The 23,862-nt window shown below is 41.4% G+C and overlaps 1 protein-coding gene across 5 annotated transcripts in view; it reads right to left on the reverse strand.

The window, feature by feature from the left end:
- Positions 1 to 611: 611 nt before the first annotated feature.
- The window catches only part of VRK1 (VRK serine/threonine kinase 1), a 44,498-nt gene continuing 21,247 nt past the window's right edge, over positions 612 to 23,862 (reverse strand). For 4 of the 5 annotated variants that reach the window (XM_077924265.1, XM_077924279.1, XM_077924271.1 and 1 more), the window contains exons 6-14: positions 22,923 to 23,031; positions 22,696 to 22,788; positions 19,621 to 19,753; positions 17,180 to 17,300; positions 15,437 to 15,495; positions 14,350 to 14,528; positions 6,125 to 6,236; positions 5,762 to 5,849; positions 612 to 972 (exon numbers count right to left, since the gene is read on the reverse strand). In XM_077924265.1, the coding sequence (XP_077780391.1) occupies positions 873 to 972; positions 5,762 to 5,849; positions 6,125 to 6,236; positions 14,350 to 14,528; positions 15,437 to 15,495; positions 17,180 to 17,300; positions 19,621 to 19,753; positions 22,696 to 22,788; positions 22,923 to 23,031 (994 nt within the window). In that variant the 3' untranslated portion in view covers positions 612 to 872. The remainder of the gene's footprint in view (positions 973 to 5,761; positions 5,850 to 6,124; positions 6,237 to 14,349; positions 14,529 to 15,436; positions 15,496 to 17,179; positions 17,301 to 19,620; positions 19,754 to 22,695; positions 22,789 to 22,922; positions 23,032 to 23,862) is intronic. The other variant, XM_077924287.1, reaches the window with a different exon arrangement.

Below are 23,862 nucleotides of genomic sequence, written 5' to 3' on the forward strand. Positions count from 1 at the left end.
CTTGCAAGAGGGATTGACTCCTAAACCACCTTGAGAACTGTAGCTCTGTGAGGGGAATAGGGGTCTGCTAACCACTCTCAGCCCCCATAACTGCAGTGTCCAGCGTCTTGTAGTGGCAGCCATAACCACTAAACGTGGTATGATACTGCTTTAAATGTATGGTGCAGATGGGGCCTTAATGGGACATTGTTGTTGTTGTTATACCACCCTTCATCAGAGGAACATGGGGCACTTTACAGTACAAAAACACAAAACATATCAACAAGCCAAACAATAACTCCTCCAAAAATAAATTTATCAGTTCTTCCAATTATTTTTTTTAGTTTGTTTTGGTTTTTTACCGTGCGTGGGAGGTACTAGTAGGTCTTCTGTTTGTTTTACGGGTTGCAGTTTTGACCTCTGTATTTTTGTTCTTGTTTTGCTGTGAACAACAGCACATAAGTTACCCTAAATAAATGCATATTGCCAGTCTTTTCTTGAGCTAGCAATTGCAATTGCACCCCAGTCGGAAGCACATTTATCTTGCATGTACAGCACCTGGATCCCAACGCAGCTTGCACCCGAACACACTTCCACTTCAACCTCAGGTTTCATTTAAACAGAGACCAGAATTGGGACTTTATTTTTATTCAAGTTTGACATACTAAACAGTTAAATGAGCAGGTGCAAAAACAGCCATTCAAGATTTTTGAAAACTTCTGCACTAGTATTAAAACTGTACATAAAAAACTTAAAATACCCCTTTTCCAGTTCCAGCTACATAATGCAGTGCCGCATTGTGACTGCCTATAGGCTAAACACATACAGAAAAAGGGGAAAGCCCATGATTACTGGAAAAAGAACAGTAACTAGTAAAAAGCAGCAAGCACTCATCATTTAGACTTTCCTATTTCTGGGTCCTCTTCCTGGGGGTCAAGGTTTTCTTGGCTTTGGGAGCGGTCTTCAGTGCCTTGGGTTTCGTGGCTCCTGCCTCTATAGTTGTTAAAAACAAAAACAATTTAGAGGTTAGAAATAACGACTACGGTAAAGTGGTCAGGATATAATCAGAACGTTTTATATTAACAAAGGAAAACCCACGTGAATTTGCTACTGATTTAGACCAGACATAAAAAAAAATTTAAAAAGGGAAGGAAACGCAACCTGCTCACATCAGCTTTAGGACACTCTTGAACCCCACAAAATTAATTTATAGCAGTAAAAATCGTAGAAGTAGTTTATAGTATTTCGAGCTATACAAACTAACTAGTCTGAAAAGGCAGCCTACGGGCAGTACCTAGTCCTCTATGCGATTTCATCTGGCCCCTGTTAAGATTCCTGGATAGTGATCCCTGTGTGTCTACACTGCCAAAGGAGAGGACTATGTGAAGGCAGCTCTTAGGCACACAACGGGTCCTTTCCTCTATTCCTGAGTCCAGTGGTTAGCAGCGATGCTTGGGGAGTGTTCACTTCCTACAGTCCTGACACCAAGAGCATTTCCCCAAGCATCCACAGGAGCTGCCAAGGCCCGGGGATTAGGGAGGGGAAGGATAAAAAGGTGGGAAATAAATAAATTCCAGCTTCAAGTGAGGAGGGAGGTGCCTCAGGTTAGCCCCCTATCTTTGCATGAACCCCACCTCTAAAATAAATACTTTCCATGTATGCTCCTGTACTGTAATATTGGTAATAACACTGTAATTGCATGTAGAATGGTCTCACAGCAGATCCACAGCCGGGGACCTGCAGCTGTATACATAGGTGTTCACACACCGAGTTCTTTATTTGCTGTTGTTGCAGCACCCCTTCCCTCCCAGCCGCTCGTCTTATGTCTTCAGAGATCAATAAAAATACCCCACGATTGTTTAGAAATCTGAGTTGCAGGTAGGGCAGGGAGAAAAGAGGTGTTTGGCTGACGACAATGAATCCTCAATATATATTTGCAAGCGTGTAAGTCCCTCTCTGTGAGAAATTGATGCTCCAGTGCGGGAAATACATTTGGGGTAAAGCAAGGGCTGTTTTGGACAGTGGTGCCTTAGCAGGTAAAGAAGGAGCATAGGTGATTCTTGCATTGGTTGTTCTCGCTGATATTTCATTGCCTAAATCACTTTGAAAACACAGAGATCTCTCACCTTGCCTGCTGTCAGATCTGATCTGTGTATTCCAAGACTTTTCAGGGCACAAATATGACTGCAAATGAGATCCATGTGCCAGTTAAGTAGAGTGCAGTCAGTTCTCCCTTCTGCTACTCCTATCATCCTCATATCCAAACTTGCTCGAAAATGAGCAAATCAGCTTCACATCCAACAGTGAAAGTTAAACAAAGGGAAATGAATTGGGGAGATTTTATATTTCTAAGGAGGACACAGAAGGCAAGGTCCAGAAACAACTAATGTTTCTCAGTACAAAAAAAAAAAAAAAAGATAAAGAAGCATATAAGCACTCATGCAGCTTTAACTAGGGAGTAGTAGGCAAACATCTCTAGTATATAGTAAGAGCTGGAACAGTCTCCCTCGGAAGGTTGTGGACTCTCCTTCCTTGGAGGTTTTTAAGCAAAGGTTGGATGGCCATCTGTCATGGATGCTGTAGCTCATATTCCTGCATTGCAGGGAGTTGGACTAGATGACCCTTGGTGTCCCTCCCAACTCTACAATTCTACAATCTCAGCTATTTATTATGTTTTTATATGTGCTGTAAGCCACCCAGAGTGGCTGGGGAAACTGAGCTAGATGGGTGGGGTATAAATAATAAAACTACAGTGGTACCTCGGGTTGCATAGGCTTCAGGTTACACACTCCGCTAACCCAGAAATAGTGCTTCAGGATAAGAACAGAAATCGGGCTCCGGCGGTGCAGCAGCAGTGGGAGGCCCCATTAGCTAAAGTGGTGCTTCAGGTTAAGAACAGTTTCAGGTTAAGAACGGACCTCCGGAACGAATTAAGTACTTAACCCTGGTTGCGAATGCTTCTGGTTGCACATGTGTCAGGTTATGAGCTCCGCTAACCTGGAAGTAGCTGCTCCTGGTTGCAACCTTTGCCCCAGGGTGCAAGTGGAAATTGTGCGCCAGAGGCGCACACGCAATAGGATGCCCCATTGCTGAAAGCTCGCCTCAGGTTAAGAACAGTTTCCGGTTACGAACGGACATCCGGAACGGATGTCATGCACTATGAAAAGTCAAAATCTTGTACTTCCCACTAACAATTGCCTCCACCTCAATTGAAGGCCAAGCTCACATATATTAACAGCAAACTCCTTATCCTGACCTGATGTCGGATCCTCATGTTGCCAAAAGGACACCATCCACACAAAATTATGAGACATCGGCAGGCTTGGAGTAACTCCAAGGTGTTCAGAAGTACAAAAAATAATAATAATCTGGGAGATCTCAAATGCAGGAGCCCAGTGATGACTGACTTTGCTTGGTAGACAAGGAATGCCAATTGGCTCTTGGGAGGGAGGGAATGGAAATTGAGGGGAAAGCGAAATGGGACACAGCATCCTGGATTAAGGATGGCTGGACCTGAGAAGGAGCACCACACACTTTTATGTTGAAATTCCCACTGCAACCTCAGACATCTGAAAAGGATACATGGGAGAAATGCCAGCCATATTTCAAGAAATTTAAAACAGGAGATGAGGTACCAAGACCAATTCTCAACACCACATGATTGGTTTGTTACTGGGAACAGAAAATAAAGAAATTGCAGCTGTGCAAAGTTGTATTGCTGGAGAAACACCATGGAAAATATACATCATATGGCTGGGAAATCCTACACTGAGAGATTAGCCAACAGCTTAAGAGGAAAAAACAGACCAGATAGTGTGTGGGGTCTCTGACTGAGGAAGGCTAATAATGGATTAGAGGCCCTGGACACTGAGGGCCCAATTCAGGCTTGAAAAGCGGAATGGCACTGAAAGAACGTGCATTCAGGTGCATAAAAATGGAACACTTGCAAGTTAAGACTTCAGTGCTGGTCAAACTGGATACAAGCCACTGCATGTATGGATGAGCAGTATATGCTAACAAACAGGTTGCATCTGTTATGTAGAGAAGCAAGTTTCACATAGTTTCAAGTGCTGTACATCGTGTGGACAAGGGTAATCTAGTGGAAGACATACTTGGAAATTCCCTCCCCATCTAAACTCTCCTCTCCCCTGCCCCATTACCAGCACTCCAAAGTAGTAAAAGGAGCACGCCAGTCACTTTGAGAGACAGCTTTACATTTACCAGCTCAAGAAGGCCATATCACTACACTAACCATGCAAAAGCATTTTTCTTTCACAAAGGTTTTCTTTGCGTTAAACCCCTTTTCTCTGCAACCTATACCTTGTACTGTCTCTACCTTCTACACTGCTAAAGAACCTCTCTAAACCCCCTCTCTTAATTCTCTCTCTACCCCAGAGCATACATATTCTTCTTTCTGCATGTCACCTCTCTGTTTCTCCTTTTTCCTCATTAATTCTCTTCCTTCTCGCTTACGTCTTGCAGGGTCCAGAGGCACAAGCTCATGAATCTTTCGCTCTGCTAGCAATTCACACACTTGCGGAGCTTCAAGGCCAAGACATTGTTATTAATGGATTTATTTATACACCGCTTAATTGCAAAGGTGGAAAATGCTGAAGCCACACACTCTTCACACTGATTTCCCATAAAGCAGGACAAGTGGGGTGGCTGTTTAAAGCACAGCAGGAGCAGGGTGGAGAGGAATGCCAAATCCTTCCCTTGCCTATGTTTCACACCCTAAACAACTTCACTTCACACACTTGATGGCGCCCTCCCAGCAGATGTCAAGGAAATAAACAGCTACCTGACTTTTAGAAGGCATCTGAAGGCAGCCCTGTTTAGGGAAGTTTTTAATGTCTGATGTTTCATTGTGTTTTGAATATTCTGTTGGGAGCTGCCCAGAGTGGCTGAGGAAGCCCTGCCAGAAGGACAGGCTATAAATAATATGATCTATTATTATTATTATTATTATTATTATTATTATTATTATTATTATTATTCCACCAACAGGGATCCACTGCTGAAAAGGCCCGTTCTCATGTTGCCACCCTCTGGACCTCTCATGGAGGAGGCACACGAAAAAGGACCTCAGACGATCATCACAGAGTCTGGGTCAGTTTATATGGGGATCAAGGAATTCCATTCCTCTGAAGTACCTCCGCCACCCCAAAAATAACCAAGCATAAAGCTTTTGAAAGCTTTTTTTAAAAAATTCACTTCTCTGACCCCCATACCACCACCACCCCAAATTAAGCTAAACAACTTAATTATAACAGTTTCATGTTTAACAGAAGGTAACAGATTCATTTTAAAGCTGGGTTTTCCTCTTAACACATTTCCACGTGTTAATAAAAGCTCAAAATAAAAAAATTAAAAGTTCCAAACAATTTTTTAAAAAACCAAACACACACAAAAACCAAGCAATGGATTTCATCCGTCCCAGAGCAGGCGATACCAGGCTGGATAAGAGTAACCGACTGGGTGGAAGTCGAGTCCATTGAGTTATGCATACACCATGCATCTTCACTTGGAAAGAGTATCACCTGCACTGATGCCTGTCTCTTAGGGATAGGCTCAGTGGCGGAAGGTGTGTGGGCTCCAACATCTAACCTCTGGCATTTCCTGCTAAAAAGATCTTGGTTGACAGGGCTGGTAAGTCTTGCTTTCAAAAGTTCTGCTGCTGCACATAGCCTGGGTCGTAAGCTACCAATTATGCCAAAGCAGCACCAAGGTTCTTTTTCAGTCTATCTGGATAACTCCCTTTCCTTAAAGTAGCTCCACTCACTGTTGAATACGGCGGCGGCTGCGGCGGCTGCTGCTAGCCTCTGGCTGTAACCTGCTGTGATGAATTGGTCCTGGGGAGCGAGCACTTCCTGACAGTGAATTGGACAAGATAGGGGAGGATGAAAATGAGAACAGAGAGGAAAATAAAAGGCGGGGAAAGGGGCTGGGGACTACAACCAACCACAACCATCTGTTTTATATGTTGGGCCAAAAGCATATTTCACGTTTGCTGCAGATAGACAACTGACAACCTTACATTCCCCAGGTTGCCCAGTATAAAAGAGTGACATTTATTGCAAAACTTAATGCTTTTTTATTTTCAGCAAAATGAAAGATCTATGACAAATACCAATGGGGTACTTACTAGAGGTAGCACGTCTTCTTCTTTTGATGTTTTTCGCATCTTCTACAGCTGTTTCGCCGTTGTCTTCATCAGTAGAGGCTGGCCCTGGTGCAGCAGCTGCTTTTCTTTTCGTCTATCCCCGAACAAAACAAAACAAGAAACAAAGCCACACTTTATACAAAGCAGAAAAGTGCTTGCAGACAAGTTAAATCACAAAATGATGGTGCACTGTAGTAAACTGTTTGGCATGTTTCTCCATCTTTGCCCTTGTGTGAGTAACCAGATCAAAAGCCCGTAAGAGGAATAGTATTTTGTCATAATTAACACACCATGGTTTTCATTCCCTCATTTTGAAAGCTTTTGGTTTTTTTAAATGAGGTTCCTATGCAAACCCATAGTCTGTTGGAGAACAAGATTGTAGTTGCAATCATGAGGTATAATACATCAAATGCTGTATCATTAAAATGCATGTGGATTGCATTCAGAGACAAGGGTATTCCGCCAGCCACAGACTAGAAAATGAACTTTGTGGGATTCCTGAGTAACTGAGCTCAAATGTTTATTTTAAAGTTTCTTGTCTTTCAGATCAGAGGGGACAAACTACACAATTTTTAGAATATGTGGACAGCATCAGCTAGGAATGCACAAGAACTCTGATTTTTGCAAATTGCTATACAAAATGAGCAGATCTGCACCTCTCGGACATATACAGTATGTGCATTGGAACTTTGCTATGCACCTGAATTCACATTTCTCCAAATGGCATGACACAGTTCTCGGCTAATTCAAAGTATGTGTTAAGAACACGTTTTGAGAGAAAATGCATACATTTAATATTTTTAAGGATTTCTTTCTTTTTTATTTTTAAATGCAAATTAATGCAGAAAGAGAACTTAATCGTGTGGGGAACATGCTCAAGTGACACGGATCAGAAAGAGACAGATTCCCTCCTTCCTCATCATGGGAACTGAGCCTGAAAAAATGTCTCTCCTTTATCTCTCCCCACCCCCTTGCCACATCACCCTATGGGAAGACCTGGTTCTCAACCAAAGATACATCAGGTTAGACATATTCTAAAAACAGAGCATGCAAAATACTTTAAAATAAATCGGGTACCTCTCTTTTCCCATCACCTCCTCTCCCCCCCCCCCTTTTTTTTTTTGCAATGAATGTCGACAAGCCAGTACGTTTTGCCAGACACACAAACACATCTTCACCCATAAGCATAAAAATAACTGCGAAAGTTCAGCCTGCTTTTGGGGGGGTAAGTTTGACAAACGTGTAGCTTTACTGAAATAGCTGCTGAAGTGGTTGCAACCTCACATAGCTGATGAGAGAAGGGGAGAGTGCATTACATCTTTCCAAAGTGTTGCTTCATGATTACCATCTAAACCCTGCTGGGCTGAACAGATTGGTTCGATAATTACATACAATAACTGCAGTGGGCAGGTAACCCTCAGCTGGCACAGGGCAGCTCCCCTGTGAGAACTTCCATATGCAAACTGCACTGATGGAGTGCATTAGGTACATCTTTCCTGCCGGTGCACAGGCCTGATTAACGCCAACCAAGACTCCAAGGTTAGCATGTCAGCAGATTTGTGATGCATTAGGCAGGAATAAACACAGACACTTTTGTTCGTTCTGACCAAAATTAAGGAGGAATATTTCACCACTGTATTGCTTTTATATTCAGGATATAAACGCATTCCTCCTGGTTGCACCGAGGAGAGATTTTTAAAAGGCTCATTGTGAAAACAGATATCCAATACTTCCCCCACAAAAAGCAAAAGGACATTTATCTTGTTTCCAAGCTTATTCAATAAAAAAAGGGATTTCTTAATCTTGATGCAAGTGAGTTACATGGCAAGAGAAGTCAGGCATCATTCTCTGACAGAGGCAACACCCATGTTTGATGCAGAGTGCAAGGCAAACTATGAATCACTAATTCATATTTATTTCACTTCAAATGTTTCCTAACAGTTATCGAGTGCCATCAATGGGCCCATCACCGAGCATAAGACATGCCCCACGGCTTGAGTAGTTTACAGGAACAATAATGGATGCTTTCCCTGCACCACAATGAGGATAACTTCTCTTTCAGCAGGAGCTAACGGAACCCATGCAAATATTAAAGTAACATCATCCATTACATATGAAAGTGAATTAGATTCAAGCCAAGTTGGAAACAATGGCTCATTAATACATCGCAGAACTAGAATCATTTTAAAATTTATAGTAGAGGAAAAAATGTAGATCTCTTAGCGCGAAAGAATTTCAATTAAGGTAGGCAGCAGATGTTGCCGCTGTTTCACAATGCTGGCCATTCTGATATGTCATATATACCCTAGCACAAACTGGATTAAAGTTCACCCAACAGTTTAACATTTGAGAAGCCTACCATGCTATATGCATACTTACTCAAGATGCATGTCCCACTGTGATCAGTGGAGCTTACTCCCTAATAAGTGTGTTTAGGATGCAAATTATGATATAGCAGAAGAGCAACTGAATTTCATTTTTAGGAAGGGAGAACAACAGAACAACAGCTCATCTTAGAGTTGTCTGAGGTCCAATTAATATGCAAGACTGTCTCATCTTCTAACCAAAGTTAGACTGAAAATGCTTATTAACTTTATTAACTTCACACACTCCTCCCTCTTCCAATCTAGCAATAGGTCCAGCTTTGGGTTTGGAGGCAACTATGCTTAGCATAAAATACTGCCATGCAAGGAAGCCCGAGGTGATACTTTTAGAAGCCACTTTGACACTCAGGAGTTGCATGCAATTCGACACCATGCTGAGGAGGCAAACAAAGTACCATCTGGTCCAACTGAATTGGATCAATTTCAATTACTACAGCCCACGAATATCCTTGCAGGAGAGTCTGAGTGACCACACATGGCTCATCAGTGGGATTGATGGGACAAGAGGGATTAACATCAAGACTTTGGAAACTTAGCGTTATGCGATGTTAGCTGCTTCCAACACTTTCTCCTCTATTCCAAAAATAGTCATGCATTACCAAAGATTCCTGCATTGCAGGGGGTTGAACTAGTTGACTCTCAGGGTCCCTTCCAACTCTATAATTCTTTGTTTGCTTTTTTTTTTTTTTTAAGTGCTGTTAGATTTATCAATCCTTCCTTCCCCTGACGCGTATAACAGTCTGTCTCTTCTGGAAAGTAGTATTATAACAATAAGCAAAGTGTATTTTTCCACCTATAAATGCTGTTTGACTTGATAATGACAAGTGTTTACTGGAAGTACTTCATAATTCAGAATACTATGATCATTTAGTCAGATTAACTGAAAGTTATTTTTTACCAGTCAGAAACAGGACAAAACGCTTCTACTCTAGAATTTTTCTTCTAGGAAACTAAGCTTCTGAGAGAGAGTTTATCCACGCTTATCCTTTGCCCTGCTCTTTCCAGCCACACTTCCGCACTTTAAATCTCCCTGTCCAAGCCCCCTTTTTCTTTGCTCTGGATCTTCCCCCATGAAAACACACTATTTAAAGCTGAATTGGAACAAACGTTAATTCGGGTTTTTGTGGGGAGGGCTCTGCAGCAAAAAAAAAAAAAAAAAAAAGCGGGGATGATGCAGACTGTGCCTGGAAAGAGCAGGGGAAAGGTGTGTGTGGATAAACCCCAGAATGAGAAGTGTAAAAATCCGTACTGAGCTAGGAACAAAATTCAGATCAAGCACTTTGAAATCCAGTCGAGACAACTGCTAAATGCTGAAAGTCCCTTCATACACTGTCCTTTGCAAGGATCATGTCGATCTCACACGCCAATCAAAAGTAAACTAATGAATCAATTATGAAATGGCTAACACAGCCTGCAGGCATAATAGTGTGCTCATGTGATCAGCAGGCTCTTTTAGAATATGAGTTTTCACTCAGAAAAAGAGGTCCTAGTTCCTAGGATGGCAAGGCTGCGTGCCAAGATGTTGATCCTATAAATTCTCAAAAAGGAGAGCAAGGAAAGAAAAGGTGCAAAGCAAACTATGTTAATGACCAACTTTTTATTTATAGCTACGAGTCTTTGTTTTGTAATAAAGTTGGCAACCTGGCAAAGCGTGAATGGAAAGTATTTTTAGCCTACCTTGTTACATCCTGTTGGTTCTTGACCTCTGAAATGGCATTCTTCTGGATAAGCTATCTGAGTTTGGGACAAGTTTATGGAGATGTAAGGCTAATAGTATAATGATGGCTGTGTTCTACCTCCAGCACTATTAACTGGGACTGAGAGCTGTGATCACATTACAACTGTACTTTGCCAGCTACACAGTGGTGTCTTCCTGTTTTAGTTTTAATGTCATATGACCTTTCCGTAAGCCATCTTGGGAATTTGATGATCAGCACAGTACAAATCTCTAAAAGTGAATAAATATTCATCAGCTCTTCAAGAGATTATCTCTATTTTTTAACCCAGTGCTGCTGTGAAGCATGGCACATCTATTCTAAAAAGAGTTAGGAAGAAAAAAAATGTTTTAGGTTTGTGTATATTTTTATTGTCATTCATTCATTACATTTAGATCCTGCATTTTCTCCGCGAGTTTTTCCTCCTCCCCTCTTTTTCATCTTCACAACAACCTTGTGAGGTGGGTTAGGCTGGAAGACAGTCACTGGCAAGTGGGGATTTGAACCCTGATCGTCAAGATCCTAGTTCAAAACTAACCATTATACTATGAACGGTCCTAGTCCAAAACTAACAGCTAGACTATGAATCCATTCAACTACATTATGTGCAATTCTCCCACCCACTTACGGATACGTTACCATACCAAACAAGTGAATGCTGATTGGATTCACGATTCCCACAAAGCTAAATGCCAAGATAAACCAATTGAACAATTCTAGAGAGAGTAGAGCTGAGTGCATTAATATATTAATTGGTTCAATTAACTAAAGTGTGGCTTTTTTACCTGAATTGTAAATCAGAGCACTTCCCTTTCAAAGATCCTCAGCACAGAGAACGCTTTTTAAATCTATATACAGCTCTCGATTCAGGCAAGGCATTTGAAGATTATCTTTCAGAATACAATTTCCCAGTTTGGGGAAAGGGAAAGGAAACTTACAAATACCATACAACCATCACCTGTATTTAAAGTCAACTTAGAGGGAAAGATCAACAAAATGATCCCAAAGATATTTACTTGGAAGCAAGACCAATTACTTCAGTGCAACTTATAGCTTCAATTAACTAAACATCAATAGGCTAACAACCTGAATCATAGACAAAAATCAATTGCCAGGGTGGGGGTTGAGGGGGATGAGAAGAGAGTCACCAGCTAAGATTAATTCTTGTTTGATTGAGGCTTTATTCTCCAACTGCCTGTTTCATTGCAAGAGCAATCACATCAATTTACACTGAAAGAGACTCAAAAAGTGATGGGTCCCAGATATTTATTTAGGTAGATTTATATCCCGCCCTTCTGTTGCAGGGAATTGGTAGTATCAGATGAAAAGGGTCTTACAGCACTGCTACGAGATGGGCTATGCACAACTGCTGCACTAGTGCAGCAAAACATCCAGTGCAGTAAGTCAGGCCCACACAAATCCAAATGCAGTATTTGCTTTCAACATTTTAATGCATTTCATAGAGATGTGCTAGGGTATAGCTTCTGCTATTGTTTGGCTCAGGCAGCAGAAGCCAATTGATTGCCTGTCCTTAGCAATATTCCCTTGAAGTCTCTGGAATAATGATTTCTTGTTCCGGAACATACGTTATGTGAACGGAATGGAAAGATAACAGCTTCTTCTCTAAACTATCCATTTTTTAGTCCAGTTCAAATTTCACTCCTCTTCGTTAAAATATGGTTCGACTGAAAGATTAAGAAACTCTAGCTTTTAAACATATAGGCTACACCAGTCAACATGTCAAGCACGATCTATTAATTTCAAGTATACTAATGAACATTGTAGACAGTGCTTCCTGGTGACAAGACTTCACTATACAATACTGTTGTATACTGTTCCACAATTACTGCTATGACTATTCCTATATATATTTCAGGCTGTACTAGCCGACAAATCAATATTGTTTTGCAGTAAACCCCTGGATGGTTTAGTCCAGTCAAACCTAGCTATGGGGTGTGGCGCTCATCTCGCTTCTGGCTGAGGGAGCCAGCGTTTGTCCACAGACAGCTTTCCGGGTCATGTGGCCAGCATGACTAAACTGCTTCTGGCGCAACGGGACACCGTGATGGAAACCAGAGTGCACAGAAACACCATTTACCTTCCCACCGCAGCGGCACCTATTTATCTACTTGCGCTGGTATGCTTTCGAACTGCTAGGTTGACAGAAGCTGACAGGGTGTATGGGGTGTTAGAGGAGGAGCAGTACTTCTGGTAGCAGACATGTCATGCTCCTGTTGTAGGTTGTTGACTTTTGGTCCCTACCCTGCACTCAGCTCCCACTTGTGACTCCTAGTAGCTGTCAGCTCATGACAGCAGCCACACCCTGAGAAATGGCACACCCGAACCACCATCCTATTGGCACATCCCATTGGTTGAAGCATTCCAGCACTCAGTCTAGTACTATCACTTCATCCTTCTCTTCAGTAGGTTGCTCTGAGCGCAGCTGTTTGGTGCCAATGCTTTCCTTCTTATCCAGCTTCTTGCTTATCCAGCTTCTTGCTTTCTGGGTCATCAGCATTAGCTGAAAAACCTTCCTCAGTCTCAACTATCAGTACATCATCATCTTGAGCTGTGGGTGCTGATTCCTGTACATACACAGCAGCCTTCAAATAAATCTTACACTTGAATCATAAATAATGTCATTTCATGACATCTCTGTCAATACATATATTCGCTGAAGGTTTTTCCTGTTTATGAATAACAAAGCAGTCAAATATGCTTTTGCAAAGAGATGGACTCTAAAAAGGAAAAGAAGGAACTGACCTCTCTTTCTTTCTCTGCCTCTCTCTCTCTCTCTCTCTCTCTCTCACACACACACACACACACACTTGTAGATAAGAGTTCTGTTCAGAACTACAGGAATTAAAATCAGCATTTATACAGAGTTCATACGAAAAATATTGAAATACACACATTTGGTGCATCAATGTTTTACCCATGGGATACAACCAAGTAAATATCCATCACAGAAATGTATCACTACGACAAACCCAAAATCCCACTTCTAATCTTTTTAATTACTGTTCATGAACAGCATTATGCTAGTACTCAGTAATTATATTCTGATCAAATAGCCTGGTGTCCAATACCAAGCTTATGGATAAAATTCTGGTAAGTTAAATATTGGATATTACAGTGGTACCTCGGGTTACATACGCTTCAGGTTACAGACTCCGCTAACCCAGAAATAGTACCTCGGGTTAATAACTTTGCTTCAGGATGAGAACAGAAATCGTGCGGCAGCAGCGGCGGCGGCAGCTGGAGGCCCCATTAGCTAAAGTGGTGCTTCAGGTTAATAACAGTTTCAGGTTAAGAATGGACCTCCAGAACGAATTAAGTTCTTAACCCGAGGTACCACTGTAGACTGAATGCTTGGTTTACATGCCATTACAGGAATAACGCATCTGGTGGTTTATCTGTAGAACAGTCTCTCTGGCTGTTCAGCTACCATGTCAATTAAAGATTTGATAGCCTATAGCAGGGATGGGGAATTTGTAGCCCTCTGGATGTTGTTGGACTCCCCACTCTCCTCAGCCCCAAACAGTACAGTCAACATTCAGAGATGGTGAGAGCTGTAGTCAGCATTATCTGCGGGACCACAGGTTCTCCATACCTGAGCCACACAAGGACTCCCTGTGTGAAAATTGTATCTACCATGTTGAAATGCACAAAAAAAGAAAACCTTCTGGGTAGACACCAGCCAAGATCCAAAGAGCTTTTTCCTAGCTTTCACATGAGTTCCAAGGAGACTTGGGTGTATGTGTGTTTTTCCACTTCGGCCCCTTACACTGTGTGAAGTGGCATTTCAACAGCGGTTTGTGATGTGGCACAGAGGTCTCCATAAAAGAGAAGGGGGAAAAACCTCCCAGTGGCGCACGTGTAAGCTCTTGGGCAAGGCTAAAGTAGCTCTTTGGACTCAGGCCAGTGACAATAAGATGGAACAAGCCTTTTGCTCATGAAATATAGTCAAGTCTCAAGTGTGCATTTGTTCCCTTTCCTCTTCCAGTCTGGATTTCACCTACGTGACACCCATTTCCAACAGCACTCACTCGCTTTCCAGCTGAAAAGAAGAGGCATTAAATACTGATCTGAATTAAAAAATAAAGACCTTAAGTGCAGGCTTTGCTGGAATGTCTCCGTTCTCTGAAACATCCAAGTCCAGTATACCATCATCCTTCTGACCAATGTCCTTGAGACCCCGAAGAAGTATTTCCCGTAACTGCTCGTATGGTGGTTTCTCAGCATAAGTCAGAGACATCACCGTTTCCATGTATTTGGCTATTTCATCTGAAATAAACAATAAGTGTCTGTCTAAGGAGATTGAATTATACTACAAACACATTTTAAAAGTGATTCACCTAGAAAATTCACACAATTCTATGCTACCGCTCAGCCATGGCTATTGTGCAGAATCTGATTTCAAGGGTTTACTCAGAGTAGGACTTACGCTGAGTATCACCCTTCGTCATGAAAAAGCCATCCTAGCATTTCAGTAAGAAAGCACTACAAACAATCCTGCAATTTTGCTTTGGAAGGAAGCATTTACAAAATACACTAGTCTTGCTCAGGAGTGTTTATTTCAATGAAAACAGACTTGAGCCCAATGACTTACACTTTCTAAGTTCAATTCATTCAGGAGTTTTTAAACTTCCCAGAAATTATGTCACGTTTTCCAGTATTTTGGACATAAAGTGCTTGTTTTGTCTGCAGGCACAAATACACACATCTCTCCAGCAAGCAAAAATTGTCATGATCTGAAAGCCAGCCATGTTTCATGTGTGCTGCATGCTATGACTGAAGAATCCGGATCCTTCTGGCATCCCAAATCCCACTGGTTGTCTATGTGTGAATGCTATGAATTTTGCCCTCCTGCATAGCTGTGAATTTTGCCCCCCCCCCCCCCCCGCATTAAAAAGAAAAAATATTTCCTTGCAAGCCAATCCTTTCATCCTGCAATTTCATGACAACCTCAACTATATTTCCAAAATGCAAAATGTACAAATATGTAGCAAGTTGTTCAAGGGTTTGTTTTAACTTCGTTTGGAAAATGAGCACCAGAAGCTCTCCAAAAACAAGCAGATCCTGGACACTTTTTGTTTCAACAAAACCCCTTTGAATTCTTTTTTATAATTCTTGTAAAAAAATTTTTTACAAAAGTTTCATTATGGGTTAATATGAAAATTGAATCTTCTTACCTGGTTTATCTTTTTTAGAGAAACACTCACTCATCAAGTCTGCAATATTATCTGTATACCTGACGGGGGTGGGGGGAAGCAGACAAGTTATGTTTAAGAGATCAGCAGCTAGTATTTTGGGTGAATTTTCTCCCTTAGGTAAATAAGTGTGTATCAACACAATGATGAGAGTAAAAATGGGGCAAATCTCTTAAATTTTAAAATTATACTTCAGTACTGAATAAAATATCTCATTTTCTAATATCGTACAATCTCATTTAGTAACATTTGCTCAAAATATACAGGCAATCAAAACTGTGGATGAATGAAAAGATTATTGCATTATATTTTTGATGGATGTGTTACTATATCATGAAATTCCCAGAGAATCATGCATGTATATCAAATAGGAAAGCCGGGGCCTTTAATTAGACCAACCTGTGTTGGGAAAGTAGAGAAAGTCAGAACTTTCAAGCAGAAATAATAGGCAAATTGAAATTACACTGACAGAAGAGGCTGGAAACATCTTCAGAGCTGAGGGCCACATTTCCCCAGTGGAATGCTGTCAAGAGGCCCCACACCAGCAGATCTACTTGCAGAGGATGGACTTGCAACTGCACACTTTGCACAACAGCTAAGCCCCTTTCCCTCCCCACAGATGGTTGAGACAGAGGTAGATGAAATCTCGCTGTGGGTTGTAGCCAACCCACAGGTTCCCCATTCCAGCTATGCAGAGCAAGGAGGGGTGATTACCCTGTAATTCACGAAAGCTAGGGCTAAGCTGCTGCTAGCAAATGAGGAACACTGTGGTAATGATTTAGCATCTAGGTTATTTCAGGGCAGCTTGTTCAAAAACAGATCTGAGCCCAACGTTAATAAAACTATGGTCATGCTAATCATGTCAGGAATCTGTTGCAAACTAAGAGGGATGTGGGATGAGTAGGTAGTATGTACTCATTGCCTAGAAATTTTCAGCAGTAACAGATTATACTACTATGCCCTTGTTTGCCATTTCTGGCTACCAAGGCCCCATCAGACTATTGCAAAAAACAAAACAAAAAAACAGCAGTGCACAGGTGGGTGCATGTAATGAGATTCCTAAGTTTGGATGATATGTCCAATGAGAATGATGAAAAGTGGATGGTGAGCTACTTGTTCAACAGCTAAACTTTCCATTTGCTGCATGTTCAGTATGTTCATCTATCAGGGCTGGCCAACCCATCAGGCAGATGCCTCAGGGTGACAGGCTCCTGTGGGTAGCAGTGCCGCTGTGTGCCTGCTGCTCACTGCTGCCAGATGCTTGGCACCTCCTCCTGCTCCTTTGCCACTGCAGCCACGCACCACTGTCTTGGCCACGCCCCTGCAGCCTGCCGCCTGCTGCACCTCCTTGAGCACCACCCAGGGAAGCCTCAGTGTGCTGGCAGAAGCGAGGGGTGTGGAGGAGGAGGGGCTGGGGAGTAGACAGGGGGGGGGGGTTTGCCTCAAGTGGCAAAATGTCCTGGGCCAGCCCTGTCATCTTTTATGTAAAATGAGGAATACCCACAAGCAATGTGAATACCTTATCGTATTATTTAAATAAGGGCTTTTCATTCAGTTAAGTGAGTATTGGAAAATAGAGTAATCTCATTCCTTTTGGGTAGTCAAGCCCCAACTATACATCTGACTAATATTTTGAATTTGGGGGCCTCGCTATCAGCCAAGCTGAAAGATTACTATTTTGAATAAGACAAATTTGTTTTTGAAAATTAAAAATAAGAGTTTTACCTAATTTTGGAGTCTTTGACATAATTGGGGTCTTTCAGATTGTCTTCCCAAGGGAGTTTACCACAAAGCCAACAGATCATACAATAACCCAGAATTTCCAAGTCACCACGCCTTGATGGAGCTGCAAACAAAACAGAGCATTAACTTCACAGTTGTGTCTTATAGTCAATTTAAAGATATATAGATGATTTATAGATCAAGTTTGGGAACTATAAAATACTTTCTTAAGAATCCAAAAGGAGCCATCAATGTACTGTCACAGGGTCTTTCAAAACTGATGGATGGGATCTCTTTGGAATGTGTGGAACATCTGCAAAGATTTGGATGGTACTATTGGTCACAGGCCTACAGGCGCTCATAGTTCAGGGTCTTCTAAGGGTGGATCATTATTCCAGTGTCATCAGTGAATAGAGAGGTGAGGTATGGAGAGTCCCCAGCTGCTGTTCTGTCTGGTTGGAGATTAAATGGTGCAGGGAGAAGAGGTGTGTAATTGATGAGGTTTCTAAGTGGTGTCAGAGATTACTATGGCTGGGATCCAAACAGCTACTTTAGTGGTACCCAAGGATTTGCACCTGTCCAGTGGGGTTTCTTTTAGAACAGAAAATCCCATGCTGTCTCACAAATTGCTTTTGAGACCATCCTCAGCAGCATGACAAGAATGGGGAGCCACTCATTGCATTAGCACAAGTCCAAAACCACTTTGGGTTCAACATTTTCAAGATCCTGAACCTAGTAAACTTAGAAGACATGTACTTTGAGGCACAGTGACCCATGCCACACTTCCTGATGGGACGCTTTTTAGTTTTATTTATTTATTTTTTATTTACCATTGGTCTCTGACTGTGGACAGCACAAGAATGACACCAACCCCTAGAGTTGTACTTTTAAAACTTCTGTCTTACGAGAAGAAATGCAACAATGTGCCATTGCTCTCACCACTGTAACGTACCAATGCAACTCATAATCTGAAAATGAATCAAGATTGCTTTAAAAAGCCTGGATCCAAAGAACAGATATGCATGCATGGAATAATGGAAAGCAATGCCTCAAGGGCAGTTTTTCTCCATATGCACCTTCCCAGACACTGAGGTCATCCTCGTGTGCCGCCTCCATGAGAAGTCAGGCATTTTCTGCAAGGGCTCTCCAGTGACGTTCGGCTGGCACCTTCCTTACACACCTTTAGGCACCAGGTGAAAACATGCCTCTTTAACCAGGCCTTTGGCTGATTGACATCCAATTCCCCCTTTAAATGTGTTGTGGAAAGGGAGGGGAATTATTGGTTTGTTTTTGTTCTTACTTTTATTAAGGAAAAATTCCTTCCAGTAGGACCTTAAAGACCAACTAAGTTAGTTCTTGGTATGAGCTTTCGTGTGCATGCACACTTCTTCAGATACACTGAAGAATCCTTTTATTAAGGATTTTGTGTTTTGTATATTGCGATTTTATCTGAGGTCTACAGGTATAGGAAGGCATACAAATTGTAATAATAATAGTAAGCAAGAGCTTTGCTTTCATCCATTGTTTTCAGCAGCAGTACCCACCTGAAGCTGAAAGCTTGTGAATTGAAAAACAGCTAACCTCTTCTGTACTTAGAAATCCTGCTTAGAAAAAAAGGAGCTCTGGCTCTGGGAAAGTAGCTGGATGTAGCTCTGTGATTCAGAATGTGCTTCGCATGCAGAAAGTCCTGGGTTCAATTCCTGCCGTTTCCAGGCAGGGTTGGAAAAAGACTCCTGCATGAAACCCTGGGAATGCCCTGCCAGTCAGTATAGCCAACGCTAAGCTAGATGGACCAACAGTCTGAATCAGCATAAGGCTGCTTCCTCTCTCATCTTTGAATGTACATTCATCCATTCTTTACCATCTAAGATCTAAACATATTTTTTAAGAGCTAATATGTTGTTGTTTTTTAAAAAAAGTAGTCTTGTTTTATATACTTGGCAATATGATAAAATATATTAATATTTGACTGGCCAAGTAAGACAATCTGTACAAAGATTTCAGCACGCAGATGTCCCGTTTGCAGACAATGTTGATACAGTGGTACCTCCGGTTGTGGACAGGATCCGTTCCGGAGCTCCAGTCGAATCCCGAGGTTTCTGCAACCAGAGGGGCCGCTTCTGTGCATGCATGCGCAGCTAAACACTTCTGGGTTTGCCGCTTTCGCAACCCGAAGCTTACATTACCCAAGGGTAACGTAAGCCGAAGTGCTACTGTATTATTATTCTCTAACACTACTACAATCTGGCTTGTAACATCGTTTCAAGTTATTCTGCTAATTATTCGCAGCTTTGTTCCCACTGTGGGATTCTAAATTAATTCTTGATATGTAAGTGGGCTACTTTAGACCAGTATTTCAACATGGCCACATTTTCAAGCTCGTTACCTTGCATTCACAGCAACCACAAGAAACGTTATGCAAGAAGCAAAGCAAAACTACTTACCCACCCCCTTGTGAGCATCAATACTAGTAAATTCAAGAGTTCCATCATGACACCTCTTGGGATTCTCTTTATAATCTTTGTGGTTACCTTCCGGACAGTATCGATAGGCGAGGCCATAATCCACCAAGTACACCTATTAAGATTCCAAATGCACCAAGACAAGCGTCATCCAAGAGTTTATAAGGACGCTTTTACAATACTTCCAAAAATTCTCTTATCATTCAGACTTCAAATGCTTAGGTTATACTTGAACAAACATCTACAAACTATTCATTTTCACTTATTGCTTTGTTAAAGTCATTTATATACTGTCATTTATATATTTCTAAGCAATGCACATAAACATAAACCATGCAGAATATAAAATAATAAAAAGGAATCATAAAACGGAACACTAGCTTCTACTGCCATGCATGTAAAGTTCAGCAAGGAGGTGCCTGTCTAATCTCAGTTGGGAGGAGAGCTCCATAGGTTTGGGCCCACAGCTCTGAACACATGGCTTCTAGCAGTTATGAGCCATGCCACCTGAGCCACAGGGGATCGCCAACAGAGATGTCACAAAAGATCTCAGTGATCAAGCTGGGATATAAGGGATCAAGTGGTCCTTTGGATACTCTGGACCCATGTTGTTAAAGGCCTTGTAAATTAAGACAAGAACCTTGAACCTGGCTGGGTAACATATGGGCAGCCGGTGCAAGTTTTTAAGCACCAGGGTTATGTGCAGGTTGCAATGGAACCACTGTAAATCAGTGCCCCCAATACCTCCCCCAGAAAGCCACCCTTGTCAATTGTATCAAAAGTTGCAGGTGGTTTGAGAAGCAGGAGCAAAAGATGCATCCCGCCGTCCCTCTATCAATCCAGGTCATCTATCAGGGTGACCAAGGTTGGTTCAGTCAAAAATCCGAACCTGAACCCAGAATGAAATTGATCTAGCTAGTCCACATCTTCCGGGAATTTCTCCAACTGCTCTCTCCACTACCTTGCCTACGGAAGGGGCATTCATGACTGGGTGTGACTAATCATTGATTCCATGTACTCCAATATAAGACAATTCCATCGTGAGATACTTGCTTTTTGTTGCTGTTTAAATAAAGGAAGAAACCAAGTTAAAGCAAGTCTACCTGCATGCTGTGTTTCTATCTAGAGCAGGGATGGGAAGACCAGTGGATTAAAACAACCTTGCAAATAAACCCACAAAAGTTACTAGCCTGTAACAATTTTTTGCTATCCTGCTGGGGACTGGCACAGGAAACTCTGTCTCTGCTGCAGCAGCCCGCTGTATTTCTATGATGGGCATGGAGGAGGGGTTTTTTGTCTTCTGGCAGCCTGCTTGGTTTCTATGGACACAAGGCAGGGAAGGAGCACTCCATCTCTCCTCCAACAGCCTGTTTTCTCACCTGTATGCAATTCTTTGTCACTTATGGCTACCAGGCTAGTGCTTAAATGCAAGGCTGGGATTCAACTCCCATCATCTCTGGCCATGCTGGCTGGGACTGATAGGAGTTAAAGTCCAACAACAACGGGAAGGTCACAGATTCCTGGTCTCTGATCTAGAGCAATCCAATCCAATCTTTAAAATAACGGGGGGGGGGGGTATTTTAAACTATATAGGTAAATACTATATTGTCTCATAATCCTTGAAAAAGAAACATTTGGTTGGCTGCATGAATCTGACAAAATTGCCCCAGGTGAGCTGGTGGAGACCCGAAGGCTCCGATTTGCGTCAAGCCACCAAGATAAGTTTGATCTATAATTTCTTTTTAAAACCTATCACGAATGCTCAGTAAGATGGTAAATGCTTTCACTCAGTTACAGAAGACTCCTGCTCATTTTTTAGCAAACAGACACTACCCACTCAGATGGCAGAGGATGGTTTGCATCTGTTTGAGACTCACTAATTGGCACAGTTACTCCAGTCAGTATCAGCGCCATCTTCTTCCCTATACCTTAAATGGAGAAATTCTGCTCTCCCTTCCTCCAATAGGACCAAGAGTTTTCTACCCTCTGGTTGAATACTTAATTTGATATTAAAGGATTTAACAAAATTGTTCAACCGCTTTTAATAATTATATTTTCATCCTACCTTTCGGACAAAAATATTGTCTCCCAAAGCAGCTCACATCAATGAAAAATTCAATACAGTCCTGGTGGGAGGCACTGTACATAAATTAAAATGAGACACAGGCCTTGACCTCAGGCTGGCAGACTAAAAAACACAAGACATCCAAGGGAAGGGAAGGGAGAGAATAGGTAGAGGACGGAGATCAGTTCAGCAATGCCAGAACAGCATTGAAATTTAAATGGGCATCTTTATTAGATGAGGGCAGGAGCTGATCTTTCCTTGCTAGCACTCTTGCTTGGGTATATATAAAAAAAATGCAATTGCCCAGTGACATTTAGACCTCTGGCCAGTTTAGTCCATATACATGTGGGTAGCAGACTAGTAAAGCTTTTTTTCTTTTTTTGTAGACTAGTAGGTGTCACAAATTCATTTGCAAGGCTAGTTGGGCCACTTTAAAAAAAGTATAACACTCGCTTATTCACTCCAAGATAAGCACTCAAACAAGGGGAAATTATGGACTTTGTATGTGCATTTGCCAAACACTAAAGATGTAAAATAATAATAATAATAAAATTAGACAGCTACAGATATTTCTGTAAACCAATTGATTTGAACAATCAACATGTTAAAAATCACGTTTTCCAAGTAACAGAACACTTATGCTTGATGGATTCTTCAAACAAAGGAAATAAAAAATTGACAAAGCAGACAGGCAAATGTAATTCACTGGTGTACTATATAATTTTAAACTTCCACCCCCAAATAGCTATTTGAAATTCATTTTGTATCGCAAGCATTCTCCTGAATATTATTCAGGGCAGAATAGCCAATTTGATCAACTGCCAGCAAAGTGAATAAAAAATGTACAACATTAACTAGATATAAATGTCAAGCAGAAATATTAATGCTGTACACATTCATAAAGGCAAGATTTCTGCTGAGGTTCACAGCAGCTCCATTTAAAAAAAAAACAATAGGTTAAACAATGAAGAAAGAAAAAACCTGGAAGTTACCTGATGTGGAGCCTTGTAGCCCAGGAGAAGATTTGAGGCCTTGATGTCTCCATGCACATATTCATGTTCATGAATGTATTCTAAAACATCAAGCTAATAAAGACATAACAGAACAATTTCAGCATATATAAACCACACACAGCAGAGGGCAACTACTCTTTACAGGTTAACTTTAAAGCAAAGAAACTACATTAGATAGCACTAATGATACTTAATTTTTAACTTACTATTCTCAAGCCCAACAGTAGTACTGTTTTGCGGGTAAAGTGCTTTCCTCTCTCTTCAAAAATCTTCTGGAGATCTTTCCCAAATCTGTCCATTACCATAAATCTGTAGCTGGTTTCAGAAAAAGAAAACATAGCCTTTAAGAAAATCCATACGAGATACCTTAATATATATATATACCTTTTTAGTGTAAGTATTATAAATTTTAGGTTGCTTTCCAGCAAAGAAAAAAAAAGCCCCAAAGCAAAGTACAAAATGAATAAACATGCACATTTAACAACAGAAATTTAATATCTACTGTAGATACATTAAATGTATTTATTTAAATTATGTAGCAACAAAAGGTACACACAATAAGCCACTGAGAAGTCTAAACAGGAGAACAAATGAACAGTGAAGGACTGTCAGAATAAGAAGAGCTAAGCGAGTTTCCTAAGGATGAACAGGGAAAAGACTAGGTTCCTGAAGGAGAGTGTTCCAGGGTCAGGTCTCCTGTCCCATCACAGCGGGTGAAAGTGGGGCAGAGGTCTGGGCCTCACCAAAATATCTTAGGAGGCAGGAATGATTGTGTGGAAGCAGAACGTCCATAAATACTATGATCTCAAACTGAAAATGTAATTCTTTCAAGCAGTGGAGGTTAATCCATTACAGCCAGTGGGGCACTGCCCCACCAACCTCAATAAGATTCAATTGCAGAAACAGGAAGCCGTTGACTAAATGGAAAGGATCCTGCTCTGCGTCAAATGACAAGACTGGGTCAGGCTGCTTCTCTCTCCTCTTCTACTTTTTTATTTAATATTTTGATGAATGGTTATTTCATAATTTCCATTTCTACGCACCATTCCTTCTATATTTTTGAATTGCTCATTTAAAAAAACAAAAAACTGAAGGAGTTGAAAAAGCAAATCATGGTGGTGTTGAGCTGCTTTTCCAAAAAATGCC

This window comes from Podarcis muralis, chromosome 1, assembly GCF_964188315.1.
Source record: "Podarcis muralis chromosome 1, rPodMur119.hap1.1, whole genome shotgun sequence".
In the NCBI taxonomy this organism is placed as follows: domain Eukaryota; kingdom Metazoa; phylum Chordata; class Lepidosauria; order Squamata; family Lacertidae; genus Podarcis; species Podarcis muralis.